This window comes from Hesperophylax consimilis, chromosome 3 (assembly GCF_061612785.1).
Source record: "Hesperophylax consimilis isolate HC1 chromosome 3, BYU_Hcon_1.0, whole genome shotgun sequence".
NCBI classification, from domain to species: Eukaryota; Metazoa; Arthropoda; class Insecta; order Trichoptera; family Limnephilidae; genus Hesperophylax; species Hesperophylax consimilis.
Window position 1 is genome coordinate 7,235,689 of NC_142838.1, and position 15,223 is coordinate 7,250,911.

The window sequence follows — 15,223 nt, forward strand, 5'->3', positions numbered from 1 at the left end:
AGGTGTGTCTAATTAAATGTGTTTTTTTAGTTTCTCATAAAGTGTTTAATCCAGTTTACAAAAAAAAACCATCGACTTGATCTATGTCTGCGTTCAAAATTCGAATTCATTTAATTACATAATGTCTGTTTGTAAAATCAAAATCTTAAAGAGTCTTCTGCTATTTTATCTAAGCCCGAGCGGTTGAGCACAAATAATAGTTGTTTATATCGACCGGGTTACGCTTTGACTCAATCTTCATCATGGCTTAACATTTCACATTTTATTTATAACCTTTTATTTAATTTATAAACTATAAACTGTAAACTATTTATAAACTATAACTACTTTAGTCTCAATCTGTTTTCGGTATTTTGCTGTCACTTGATCACTATATATTTGGGTTTAACAATTACACATAATTAGTAGCAAGAGCTTTATTTTATTAGTAAGTTTTTAAAGAGATAATTTTATATTGCAGCACCTGTTCACGATGAACCTATTAAAAACCTTGGAAAAAAAAATTAAATTTGACATTGGTCAAAATATTACTACAGAGTCACGCCACTGAGGCCGCATTATATGAAAAGAATCGGCGACATGCAAACATACATAGATATATTATGTTCATAAATATTACGAATTAAAACATTAAAATCATATTTATTTCAATTTGTCATGATTAAAATCATACCGTTCCGAGTTTCCGAGTACATTAGGATTTAACATAAACGAGTTTAATAAATTATGTTGCGCAGCGCCTGTTTACACAATTATTATTTATGATGATCGATATGACAAACATTAATTATTGACAACGATATTTAATAAATACCGTTAAATACTCAGCTGAAAAGCTGCCGGAAATTTGCTTTTTAATAGAAATAATTCTGTTAACGTTAACTGTTCTATTTGTTAACGTAGCATATAGAACGTGGGCGTAATTTATTATGAAAAATAATATTAAATCGTTAGATATAAAAAATTACAAATAAGTTCAATCATTTTGATAGTATTACTATAATCCTACTTAACTAGCTGATAACGTTCCGAGTACCAAATCGTAACACGAGACTTCCTGAGTTGTTCTTTGTTCATTCATCCAAAACCAACTTTTTTTTTATTTTTTTTTATTTTTATTATTTTAATATAAATCATAGTTACATTAATACATACATTTTTTTGCAAAATATAATATTTAGGTACATAATTGGTCATGTATAACTTATCAGAAAAGAGGAGCTCTTGTGCCTGATAAGGGAGCCACGATTCTTACTTCAGTGATTCAATGTTATGTGTAAAATATAAATATAATATATCCATATATTTTTTTAATATAAGTTTTTTTTGAAAAAAAGTTTGATTTTATTGATTTGTTCTTGTTGGTTCGTAATACAGCGCAATACGGAAGGGAGATTATTGTAGTTTTTTATGGCTTGGTAAATATAATGGTTTTGCATTTGAGTTGTTTTAAAGATTGGCGTAATAAATTGATTTCCATTTCTCATCAGTTTGTAAAATTCTTGATATTCTGTGTTATTTTTTTCTTTACACATTTTTATAATTGAAGTTTGCTTAAATATATCATCAATATTTGGTACTGGAAACATTTTAAAAAGCAATTTTGTTGGGAAAGTAGAGTTTTTTTTAAGTATTACCTTTATAATAATTTTTTGCGAGACTTTTACTGAATTTAGGTTGTTTTTATAAGATCCTCCCCAACCTATGATTCCGTAAATAAGCAGGGAGTGGACAAGAGCATAATATACATTTTTTAGTATTTTCACATTTAAAATATTTCTTAACCTAACAAATATATATATACATTTCCTTATTCTCTTTACTAACTCCGTAATATGGCTTTTCCATTTCAAATTTTCATCGATGATCACACCAAGATATTTAATTTCAGAAGAAGAGTTGATTACAGTACAAATAGGATTAAGTAGTTTACAGTTGACATTGTCACAATTTTCATCCCTTATTAATTCCCTTGTCTAAAGAAAAATGGTTTGGAAATAAATACAGTTCCGTCGGTATTTTTATTTATTCCATCCTAGTAATTAAAATCATAAATTTCAACATTTTGTTCCGCTAGAGTTTCTATATTTTATAATCGGTAACTTACTATTTTATGTAAATACTTACATAATAAGTTACTTTTTCTTTTAGTATTGATTTCCTTTCATTTTCTCTTTTTTTATTTATTGTAATTATATGTATCAAGTTTCTTCATTTTGTTCCTTTCTTTTTTTTATATTCGGTTGTTTCTATACATACTGCCAATATGGATAAATTGAATTGAAAATCCAATTCATGCAGCTGGTAATAAAAATATAATTCTTTATTTAATTATTATGTTAATTTGACTGCAGCGTAATAATCGTAAATTTACATTTGTTTTATATAAAAGCCCGATGGGCATAAATAAATAAGTAAATGTTTTACTTGAAAAATTTCTGGTCAAAGACAGCTTTCGGTTCCAGATTTTGTGAACCTCGATTCAAAAAGTTTGTATTCGCTTCAAAGTAGTAGCTAAATAAATATCCTTCGGATTCGCCGGTATAAAAGAAAGGTTGCTAGAGAAAACATTTGAAAATCTCGATCCTTTCTTCGGTAATCCGGATAAATTCGTATTCCTTCCACAAAGCACGCAATTTTCTAACTGCCCTTAATTTTTAGGCAAACAAAAGTTAAGTGCGATAAGTTTTCTTTGTTTCCACTCGCTGCCTTCGCCACGTGGATTTTTCCCAATTCCTGTAATTCTTGTAACTGGGGTATTTGTTAGACACTCATCAAGCTACCATTCATTAGTCACTGTCTCAGCTTTGTCTTACGTCTTTCTTTTTCTTACAGTTCCTTTTATCGGGAGTTTTCAGTTCCATTTGGTCCTTCCTCATGCTCCATTACTCCACATAATCCGCCGAGCAGATTACACATAACAAACTAATGTAACAAATTAATCTCTTTTTACAGTTTCAAGAAAGAGGGAAAAGTTTTCCACAGATGGGTGTCACCTTGAAGGAGACTAGAGGAAAATACCGACCCCGTCTCTCCGCTTCACCCCTGACCTGACGAATCATACGGAAAGGATTCTTTGCTTCCTTTTACATTAACCCTACACAGGAGGCTCCGGGGAAAATAATATCCCTAAAGGCCTACGTCATATTTTAGGATGCTGGAATGATTAGAAGTTATGGGAAGGAAAAATATATGAGGGATGTGAATATATCCCTCCCACTGCGGCGCAAGGACATGGGTGGAGTGACCAGTTGGAGTGGTCAAAGGGTCTCCCCAAACCACCCTCTCCCGGCCGCTGGTGGGCAGGCGCATCTTTAACACACCTCACCCGATAAACCGGGCACCCCTGCTAAATCATCAAAACTAGCGAACCACTTGGGGCTCCCAAGACGGAGGTACCCAAACCCGTCTCCCAAATTGAGAGTATCATTAGCAATTCCATTGTTACTAACAGGGCGTACCGAACTGCGAACAAGAACATCATTTTGTAGGGATCAAAGGTTACTCGCTTTTTCGTTCATTTCCATATTGTACTATATAAAATGTCCGTAAATACAATGTACAGTTAGTAGGGAGAGAAGGGGAAAAGTTCGCCTCGCTCCATAGCACTGACATTCAAATCTACCGACTCACATTCAAATTCATACCTCAACTAGCGCAGACCCGTGAAAAATTCCGGGATATTATAATTGTATGGTTTGTGAAGCAATTATAAAATATTTTCCGCTGGATCATTGCCCTTCAAAGCAATTATTTATACAGGGTGTATCGGCACTAACCCGACAAACTTTAACCAGCTATTCCTTAGCACATTTGGAGTAAAAAATGTTATGGGCACTTCGCTGTCCGGTAGCATTTTTTTTTCAATTAAAAACAAAAATATTTAAAAATTCCACACTTCATCACTGTCATTGGCATTGCGTTTCGTGTTCAACAGCTGTTATAAGCAAGTATGTCAAAAAGCGTCTTCGCTCTTTCGCACACACTAAATAATGATAGTTAAAAATGAGACGAATGGTGCCGTGCCATTTCGTTGTGATTGTAAAAGTGCGCCAATATAGGTACACACGTGCATTATTCAACGGAATTCGAATAAAATATTTGCCAGATAGGTTTTCAAACTTTGACAAAGGATAAAACAGTGGTGACATGTGGCGAAAATATGAATAATATTTTTTTATTAAAAAAAAACGTTACCGGACAGCAAAGTGCAAATAAGATTTTTTACTCCAAATATGCTAAGGAATAGCTGGTTAAATTTTGTCGGGTACGTGCCGATACACCCTGTATATAGGATGTCCGAAAATTTAACGTTGACTTTTGAAAGGCTGATAGGCCAACTCATGACGGCCGGAATATCACAACTTGACTTTAATATAAAATTGTTATTTAACGAAATATTATCACTTTTATGAATTTCTGGAAAATTGACACCTTCGATCGGTTTTTCTACAAAATCCCATATTCAAAAGCGTCTAATTTTTATTACACAACCCTAAATAGCCTTGCTATTGATCACAATCCAAAATAAAATTAATAGGGTCTGTGCCTTAACTGCCGTAAATATCATCATTTTTGCCCGATTCATTTGTACATTTTTTTTATTAGCTAACTTTGACTTTTGATAATGTAAAAAAGTATGTACTATAATACATTTATATGTAGTTTCAATGCCGTTAAAGTGTTTAATTTCAAGTTGGGATAGATAATTTATGTAGTTTTAAGGTGTCTCCATTAGGGTTGGTAGTATTACCATATGTTAGAGACGAACTGTCGGAAGTTGGGATCTAATACCCGAATGGTTACGAAGATAGTCGATGTAAGCCGATCTACAGACGAGCATCTTTAATCAGCGTCCCCCCCCCCACTTCAAATTAACTTAGAGCACCCTATAGAACGGACGGAGTCCAGCTATTCATTGTAAATAATTATAACCCAGGCGTAGTGTGTTCAATTCCTCGGCTGGCTAAGTCCTCCATCACAACACAAGCAACATTTTCAACTTACTGTGGTGGTAGCAGGAGATTTTCGAATATAGTCAGGTTATTCGTAATACGGGAATGTTTGTCTTTCTTTTTAAAAAAAAAAATAAAAAATAAAATAAACAAACCCGTAATCTCAGATGAACGGAAGTATTATAGAAATCTTATCATCATTAGTATATATAGAGTATTGCTAATTATTGAGAAATGAACAGTACATTATAATATGTAATTTATTGGACAGGTAAAATCGTACATAGTCTTATCCTCCCAAAACACCTTTATGCGTTAGGGATATGACAACATAAAACAAACCTAAACTAGGTAACAAAATTAAATAAGGTATGATACGGGACAAGATGCGTATCTTCAGTGTTTAGTGGGCCACTTCGTTTGGGACGCATATTAACAAAACCTTCACTAAACGAACGTCTCTTTAGTAGTTTTGTTTATATGGTTTCCAGTTTCTTTTTAGAGTCTTTGGTACAAAACACGCAGGCGGGTGTGCCTGTGGTTGGGAACTGGTTAATAGAATACCGTTTTTCAAGTTTTGGGGTTTAAGACATGGCATAATATACACATTTCCATTTAAAAGGAAACATTCAAGGTATACGCAAACGTACTTCTATTCATAAACGAAAATAGACAAAGGATTTTAGTTTTTTATTGTCCGTGTCGTTTATTTGTTGTATAATAACGTACAGTGTAAAGAGATACGTTATTTGTAAATATTCTACGATTGTTTGTACAAATCGTTAATTATTTCTAAAAGTCCATTCACATGACTTTCAATAGAAATAGTGAACAAGTACACTTACTCAATCTATTCCAATTCGTGAAATAAAATTAATGAAGGATTTTTGTTCATCTTCTGTCTCATAGTGATTTATTTTTTGGGTATCAGGGCAGATGTGTCTGATTGTGGACTCTGTAATGCTGTCCTAAATTTTGACTAAAGAAGGAGGTAGCGCAACACGGCATAATAACCCAAAAAATAAATCACTTAAATTCTTTTAACTGTGAAAATCTCAAATGGTATTCATCTTTTCTCGTTTATTTTTCATTCAATATCGCCCCAGTAAAAGACCATCTTAAATCTTTAGTCGTGTTTTGTGACCACATGTGAACAGTCAGGTGCTTCCCAATATGACGGGACTTAATTTATATTATAAAATGCGTGAAACAGGTATTCAAGTTTATTTTAGTCTTTCCCATACGAATGACATTACGTTTCATCCAATATCATCTTTATGGTGTCCAATGAATTCAGCTAAGATATTAAGATTAAAATTTCTCATCGTCCGATGTCATTGTTATGGAATACAATGGAAAAAAAATGAAGAAATTGACATCGATTCGAAAAAAAAATTGCCAGAATAATTACAGTGCTTTGACTAATTCATAAATTATGATGTCTAATGTCGTTCAACATAGTAAGTTCCATGAACTGATAATATGAAATGTCCGATCCTAGAAGATTTTGTGTTTAGTTTCAGTAAAAGTTATTATGATGGAATTTTTCACGTTGAAATAAAAGAGATTCTCGTAAGTATGAAAAGTTAACCGATCAAGAATTCAGCGAAATATTGTTTCTGATCTTCGACCTTGTTATTGTAATCTTTGATAAATTTATTAGAAGCATTAATTACTCGCCTGAAATATCCATACAAATTGAAAATATCTCCCGAGTAAAAATATATGCCGCCGACGGGAATTGAACCCGCACCTTCTGATGTCCGGTCAGGAGCTCTGGACCACAATTTTCAATTTGTATGGAAATTTTAGGCGAGTAATTAATGCTTATAATAATTTGTTATCCTTTGTGCTATGAATAAAAACCTTGTCTTATAAACATTAGTTTATCATTAAAAAATAATTTGATAAAGTTAACTGATTATTGTTTTTGATCTAAGGCCTTGTTATTGTAACCTTTGATAAAGTTAACTGATTATTGTCTCTGATCTAAGGCCTTGTTATTGTAATATTTAATAAAGTTAACTGATTATTGTTTCTGATCTAAGGCCTTGTTATTTTAATCTTTGATAAAGTCAACTGATTATTGTCTCTGATCTAAGGCCTTGTTATTGTAATCTTTAATAAAGTTAACTGATTATTGTTTCTGATCTAAGGCCTTGTTATTGTAATCTTTAATAAAGTTAACTGATTATTGTTTCTGATCTAAGGACTTGTTATTGTAATCTTTGATAAAGTTAACTGATTATTGTTTCTGATCTAAGGCCTTGTTATTGTAATCTTTGATAAAGTTGATTGTTTTGATGTTTTTAATGCCTTAATTTTCATCAAAACATAATTTTTTTGTTTTTTTTTTCTTTATTGGAATCGTTTAGCTTGAAGAAGATTTTTATTTAATTCGCTAACTCCAAAATTGCGAATGCGTAGGGCTTTTGTATTCGTAAATGTGGATATCTTAAAGCTTTATAGATAGCGAATGAATTATTTTAATTCACTGGCCTAAATTTTCAACACAAGATTAATGGAGGAATTATGGGAGCTTCTGACTTGACAAACAGTTGTGTTTTTGTGAACTAACTGACTAACCATCCATAGGAGATGGTAGATGAGAGTGAACGCCACCAACTCTGCTTTGTCAAACACTCCTCGTTTTTTATTCATACGAACTCTTATATTTTACCGACTCTTGAGATAACCCGACTGAAAAATTGGATTCACTTGATCGCGCCATATTCTCTTTGTAGGTACATAGCCGATGTCGTAAAAGTTTTCTACTATTGTCTACATGTTTAAATGTAGCTGTATATTGCCTATGCAAATTTAACCAATGTTCACCACTTGTTAACATACAGTAGTACATTGACCAATGCGCCAATGTTTTTTTACTCTCCAGATGGTGCCATTGTGATTTTTTTTTAAATTAAACGGTACCCCGTTTCAGCATTTGATCAAATTTTGCCACCAATCATCAAGATTAGCAATCATGAGACAAGCAGAAACGAGTCAAACATCCCACCCTAAGTTATTATCATGTAACACAAACACAAATGCAATATTTAGCTTCTTTTTCCATTCTCTTTTGCATAGTTCATTATTTAGAACCATCCCAGCATAACGTAATAAAATGAAGAACCAGAAATTATGCATAGTCTTACCTCATCTTTGTGATACCAGAAGATGTAGGCGGGCGGCTCTGGGCTGTAACGCAGCAGACACGTGAGGTTGATTGTGCTGCCCCGCCCTACGTGCAGATCTGGCCCCCCCAGGATGGTCGCCGTGGGAACTGTTGGAAAAGGGAAAACACTTGGTTACAGTAGAAAGGGATGACACTCGATGAAAATGGGTTTTCTTCAAGGATAACATTGTAAAAATGAGCTTTACCGAACGAGAGCCTCTTCAAATTATTCGTGATCCGGCCTTTAATGAATGAATTGATAGGTTCCCTGATAAACTTTTAGTAAAATACCAGGGTGTTATCACGATGTCGGAAAACGAGTTCATAAAAACCTTACATTGTCATTGTATAATATTATCAAGACAAACACAGGTACATGAACATGGTTATGAATTTACTAAAAGTTTGTCAGGAAACAGCCTGAAACCCCGATTTAAACCGGATTACCATCAATACTGACTTATCCGCATGCGGTTCTATTAATCTAAATAATTTGGATATAATAGAAAAATTTCTAAATAGTGTAATAATTGTGAACGTTCTCACGTTCTACTCTTTTTTTTCGTGGTAGTAAAATTGGTTGACACTAAACCGTTTTTTCGATTTATTGTATTTATTGCATTTTTTGTATTTATTGTATGAATTGTATGTATATATATATAAGAATTTGATCAAACATATACTATTATTGATCCTGAACTCAAAAAATAAAGATAGATTCTTTGAACTGTTGTTTAGAAATAGTACAAACACATTTTGCACTGTCCAAATAGTTGTTTGTGTATTTATCTCACTGTGAATCCATTTCATATTTAATTAAGGAAAATAAGGAAAGATGGTTTTTGTAATGTAAGAATGACTCCAAAAACGACCAGTTGTCATACAAAATGTCAATTATGTTCGTGTGCTAAAAAAAAATCGCCATGTCTCCCGACTAAACAATGGTTAACGGTTAAAGAGCTGGTTCGGAGGAACCTAAAATTTGATTGATTTTACAAGAAATGAAAGCAAATATTACAGCTGAATTGTTTTTTTTTACTTTTAACCATTCGCTATTTACTACTATTTTGAAATTAACAGGACCATATGATACCGATGCTCTACTCTTTGACAAACTAAGAACTTCTCGTATCACCGATTCTCCATGATCATGAATTATTGATCACCTGCTGTACGAAACTAACTTAAAGGTACGGCCATTAAATCAATCGGATCATTACTGTATGCCAAATTGATTTTATCCTGGGTGAGATATTCTCTGACGCAGACTATTCAAAATGAGTTCTCAGTTACCTAATAATAATAATAATAACATGGAATTTATATAGCGCAGTTTAGTGTCATTTCACTTCAAGTGCGCTTAACTACTTGTATAACAAACTTTAAAAAAATGGTAATTCAGTGTTAATAGTTCTTAAAATTATTCCTACAGTGTGCCTTACCCAATACAGATCTAATATTATAACACTAAATACACTGTTTATACAAAGTGATGACAAAACTTAGAATAACAATAACAGTAGGACAGGACAAAACACGAATATTAAAACTAAAACATAACATAAAACAGGAGGCAGTTTTTGCTCAGAAATGAGAATTTTCTGAGCAGACACTAAAAAGGTACAATAAGGAGACAACCGAAACCAAACAATTACCGGAAGTTTTAGAATATGGCTTATTATAAATATTGAAAAGAAGTTAAAATTTATAAATGGTAAGATTTTTCAAATAATTTTGTTTTTAAAGCTCGTTTAAATTCAGCCAAATTCTGGAGATTGGTAAGAGCTGAGGGAAGTCTATTCCAGATGAGAGGGCCTGTTACACTAAAAGAACGATCATAGTAAACAGCTCGATTTGACCTAGAAAGTTCGATTAGACGATTACTAATATCTAGATCTGCTGACCTTAGAGTAAGCTGTCTATTGCTTAAGTTTTGTCGGATACATAGTTCCGATATATATGCTGGCGCCATTCCTTGCAATGCTTTGAAGGTCATTAAGCAGATCTTAAACTCTATTCTTTCAGGGCATCGAAGCCAGTGAAGGCGATCCCTTAGAAGTGGGGTTATACGGCAATACTTAGATTCACCAAAAATCATTCTTGCCGCAGCATTAAAAACTGACTGGATTCTACTGATTTATTTCTGAGGTAGGCCGGCATATGCACTATTGCAATAGTCCATACGTGAGACGACGAACGAATTTATGAGTGACTTTGCTCCATCAGAGGGAAGGCATCTCCTGATTGATTTTATCTGCCTTAAATGGAAAAAACCAGAACTCACAGCTTTTGAAATTTGCGATTCAAGAGAAAGAATATTGTCCATAGTGAAACCTAGAAATTTTATTTCTGCAGAAGGGATTATATCCGTATCCTGAATACGGATTGGACTGAAGTCAAGGAGAGCTTGCCTTCCAGGGGAAGCTATCCACATAAATTCTGTCTTTGTGGGATTTAGTTTAAGTTTATTGACAGACATCCAACTTGAGATTGTGTTAATGAGGCTAACCACCTGGTTTTTAAGGACGTCTTTTTCGTCCGGAGAACAAAACTTGAAAATCAAACGATCATCTGCGTAGCCTTGTGATTCAAAGCCAGCTGAGTGAATTAGTCGTTCAAGACGATTCGTATAGAGAATGAAGAGAATGGGGCCTAGGACAGAACCCTGGGGAACTCCAAATTCTATGGGAGTTTCAGGTGATGTACATTTATTGAAAGTGACTGAGGCTACTCGTCCAGACAGGTACGATGTCATCCATTGGAGTGCATCACCTCGAACGCCAAATTCGGTTTCAAGCACATTTAGTAAAATACTATGATCTACTGTGTCAAATGCCGCACTCATGTCAAGAACAGATATCAAACCCAACTTACCTGCTTCCATCCCGATGATCAAGTCTGAAACAACCCGCAAAAGAACAGTTTCCGTTGAATGAAACCGTCGATAAGCGGATTGATTTTTGGCAAACAGACCAGCGGAGTTCAAGTACCCCACTAATTGTTTGGCAACGATTTTCTCAAGCAGTTTTGATAGGAATGGTAGGTTGGATATTGGCCTGTAATTATCTGTATTATCAGTATTAAGATTTTGTTTTTTTAGTATTGGAGTTATAATTGATTTTTTAAGTGATCCCGGTACAAGTGAATTTACAAGAGACTTCCGGATAATTTCGGTAATTACAGGTGCTATATCCGGGAGACATTTCTTTAAGAACCAGGTCGGTATGGGGTCTTGAGCGCATTGCTTGTTTGGGCAAGACTTTACAGCACGTACGACATCTTCTTCAGTTACTGCTGCAAAAGTAGTGAAGTTACCAGTGAGCGGAGTTGTTGCTGCGACAGAAGGCAATCCTACCCCACCGAGAGCCCGAATTTTTTCGACTTTACTCCTAAAATATGTCGCAAGACTATCCGCTTCAAGAGAGGAATCAATGGATGTTGCTCTCTCCACATAAAGTTTTTATATTTTGCCACAGTTTTCGAGGGTCCTTTTCTGCCTCAATTTGTTCACACCAAAAGTTGGATTTTTTCTGCGTTACTTCTTCCTTGTAAGCATTTTGTTTCGCAATCCAAAGTTGCCGATTGCTGAAAGTCGGGTTTCGTCTGTACAACCTCTCGAATTTTCGCATTTCCCTTTTCTTCTTGAGACATTCAGCATCGAACCATTTGCAGCCATTTCGAATGCGGCAGACCTTCTCTGTGAAAGGCGCATTTTTGTCAAGTAATGCTAGTAGAGTAGAATTATAAAGAATTACTAACTCTTCTACCTGGTATTTACAAAACTTTTCCTTATCACAGAGCGGTGAGATTTTCAGTTCATTGCAAAATGCCTCGAAGTCGAATTCTCTCCAATTTCTAGAGATAACGGATTTAAACTCCAATTTTGGAGGATCGAAGGCAAACACGGATGTGACGAGACGATGATCCGATAGTCCAATGTCAGTCACGTGAGTTCTATTCGGGGGAGACCCAACTCGGGAAATGATTACATCAAGTGTACCTCCTGCATCATGAGTAGCTGAGTTTACCCACTGCTCGCAGCCGAAGTCACACAGGATTTTGGTGAATTTTTTGGACATGAGATCAGTTTTCTTTTCTAGGTGAATATTTACATCTCCTAAAATGATAACATCACAGTTGTAGTTGGAGGTGCATTCTAGGAGAGACCTGAATTCATTAAAAAAAATTGCAGTCGGTGCGCACGACCCGGGACGGTAGATGGAGATTATGACGAGGGATGCACCATTGGCAGAAGCCTTGCAACTGACGAACTCGAAAGTAGTATAAATCTGACGTATCCCTATACTGTCTAAACGAATACCACTTTGCGCTACAATTGCAACTCCCCCATGATTTGTAAAATTAATGTTCGTTGTATCATCTTTAATGGGCCTTGCAGCTTCATAAACCGAGAACCCGTTTGATCGAAGGTTTTTGATTGAAAGTGAGTCTGCATTTTCGTGCCAAGTCTCCGATAGCGCCAAAATGTGAATACCTTTGTCACGTATCAGATCCACAATATCATCGTGTTTGTTTCCAATGGATCGCGCATTCCAGGCGGCAACGGTTAAAAACTTAGGCGGACGAGCATTCCTGGTTTGTGCTAAACGCAAGATTTTAACTAGCTTAACTTTCCTCCCGGCTCTACACCCTCGTTTTCTTCCCTTACGTCGGGAAAATAGTACACTATTGTTATTATCATTATTACTATGGTTTTTGTCATTATCACTGCCATTATCACTATTAATATTGTTTTTAACTGGCAAGGGTCGTAAAGCACACAATTCGTCCAAAGTATATCTTATCATGATTTATGGCCCTTACGACCCATTTCGAAAGTTCACACAAAAAATACAACGTACCCTTATATCGGTCATCGCACCGTCCCAGCAGAAAACATGTGGCATGCATCTGTGAACTCGCACTGCACCATTCAACAAACTATGTCTGCTAAAAAGTTTTTGAATAAAACTTTTACATTCAATATTTGAAAATGTCATATCTATCAGAATTTACACTATACAATTATTTTAACATAAAAAACACATAATTTGGCATATTTCACTTATAAGGACACACTTTAAGAACACTAGTATAAGAACTACCCTTTCAGGAGAATTTAAATCTGGGAGCTTAAATAGATGCGTGTCTGCAGCTTCTAAGCGCGAACACATACCTACCAATCTAACTTACAAATTCAATTCTTATAAATAATCAAAAAATAACCCATAATTATGTATTATGCAGATGATACATATGTATAGGCTTCAAGAATTACTACCCACTCATTTACAGTGGCGGCCAGCCAATATGTGCTCCCGAGCGCCGAACAACCAACAAGATTTCCGACATGGCTAATCACAATACGAAACTCGGTTCGGTTATAATATCTCATTCAAAAGGTACCTACTTATTAAGCGCGCTTAACTTGCAGACCGACTTTGACTTGTGCCTATGTTCGTAGCAGTTCGTTTTCGATTGCGATCCAAAATTTAACTGCTTTGTCGCATATTCTGTGGAACAGTCGAAAGCGTGGGTACATACCAGTGCATACTATTCTTTGCAAATAATACCATATCAAGGACGGCGTTCGGGGTTTTACCACCACATCAGAAGGAACGGTTTATTCAGAAGAAAGTTAAACTAAAACGCGTATGTTTGATATTATTTTCGAAATCGTGGTTTCAATTTACCATCTGCTATTTTTCAGCGAATGTTCCGCTTCTTCGATACAAGCATACAAGATAAAACTTGTCATTAAGAGATGAGTGATGGTCAGATTACTTATTATCAGTTCAGTCAGTACTCGCCGTTGCCGGGCATTGTATTGTCTGTTGAATTTAAAACTTTTCTTACTCTGCGAAAGTTTTGAAGTTTAATTGCAGGTTATGTCGATCTTGTATATCAATTATTAATAAGGCATATCAATTGCAGGTTATAATAATTTATGATTACTCTGTGTTTGTTCAACGTATACATTAGGAATGAGTTTGAATGTGGAATACATTAAGAACAATAGGTCGAGATTTGAAAACAAAGTGATAATAAAAAATGCCGGTTCACCTAAACCTGAACTGATAATAAAACAAGAGTGCAAATCTGGATCGAAGAAGTTTACTCGATCATTTAACAAAACAATGTATAACAAAGCTTCGTGGCATTGTGGATGTGATCAATTGAATAGTTTATTTTGTTTTCCGTATTTAATGTACGATGTTGATTCAGTTTGGACAATCAGCGGTGTTACTGATGTAACTCACCTTTCTGAAAAAATCAAAAAACATAATTCTTGTCGCTTACATTTACAAAAAATTTTGGGCTTAAAAGTTCTAGGAAAAGTTGACATAAGAATGCAATTGGATTCAGTCTACCGTGCCTAAGTTAAACACCATAATGAGCTAGTTAATAAAAATCGATACAGGTCAAATTTCCCAGAACATGATTTAAATGTGAAGCTTAAAACATATGACTTCCTAAATAAAGTTCAGTTAAAAGGTAAACTCTGTGCAATTTACGCCCGCGACGATTTTTCAAAAGCTAACGCGCTTTATCAATTTTACAACTTTTTTATAGTACCTACTTGTTTATTAGAAGACTTTTTCGAGACTGTGAAATTACTAAAACGTGTGTTCACCATTCATGACCTTTGGGATGACCTCAGTTGAAAGCTAAAGATGTTTCTCAACGTTAAAAAGAATAACATCCTTTTTATACACGTTGAGCCCGGACAGACTAAACGCAATATCAGTGTTAAGCATTGAAAAAAGGTTTATTCAGTCTATGCCTGATTTTAACACGAGAATCATAGAGGTCTTCGCTAAAAAAAATGAGCGGAGAATAGAACTTCTTTATAAATACGTATGTACCTTTATTTAATTTATTTTCTGACTTAATGTTGTAATCCGGTGAACCTCCACATATTTTGACCACCGGCCGCCACTGCTCATTTACTTACTTTTGTGTATTATGTCATGGCTTTCAAAGAAACTTATAGCTGATCTGCAGGTGGTCCAAAACCGAGCTCTCAGAAATTTTCTTGGTCTTCCATGGGATACAATTGTCGAGTACATCTATTCAATTTCCGGTATCCTTC

General features: G+C 34.7%; 1 protein-coding gene across 1 annotated transcript in view; it reads right to left on the reverse strand.

Annotated features, from left to right (window-relative positions):
- The window catches only part of LOC149424869 (zwei Ig domain protein zig-8-like), a 157,117-nt gene that overhangs the window by 46,306 nt on the left and 95,588 nt on the right, over positions 1-15,223 (reverse strand). Inside the window, exon 4 of the mRNA XM_089650837.1 lies at positions 8,111-8,238. Coding sequence (XP_089506963.1) covers positions 8,111-8,238 — 128 coding nt within the window. The remainder of the gene's footprint in view (positions 1-8,110; positions 8,239-15,223) is intronic.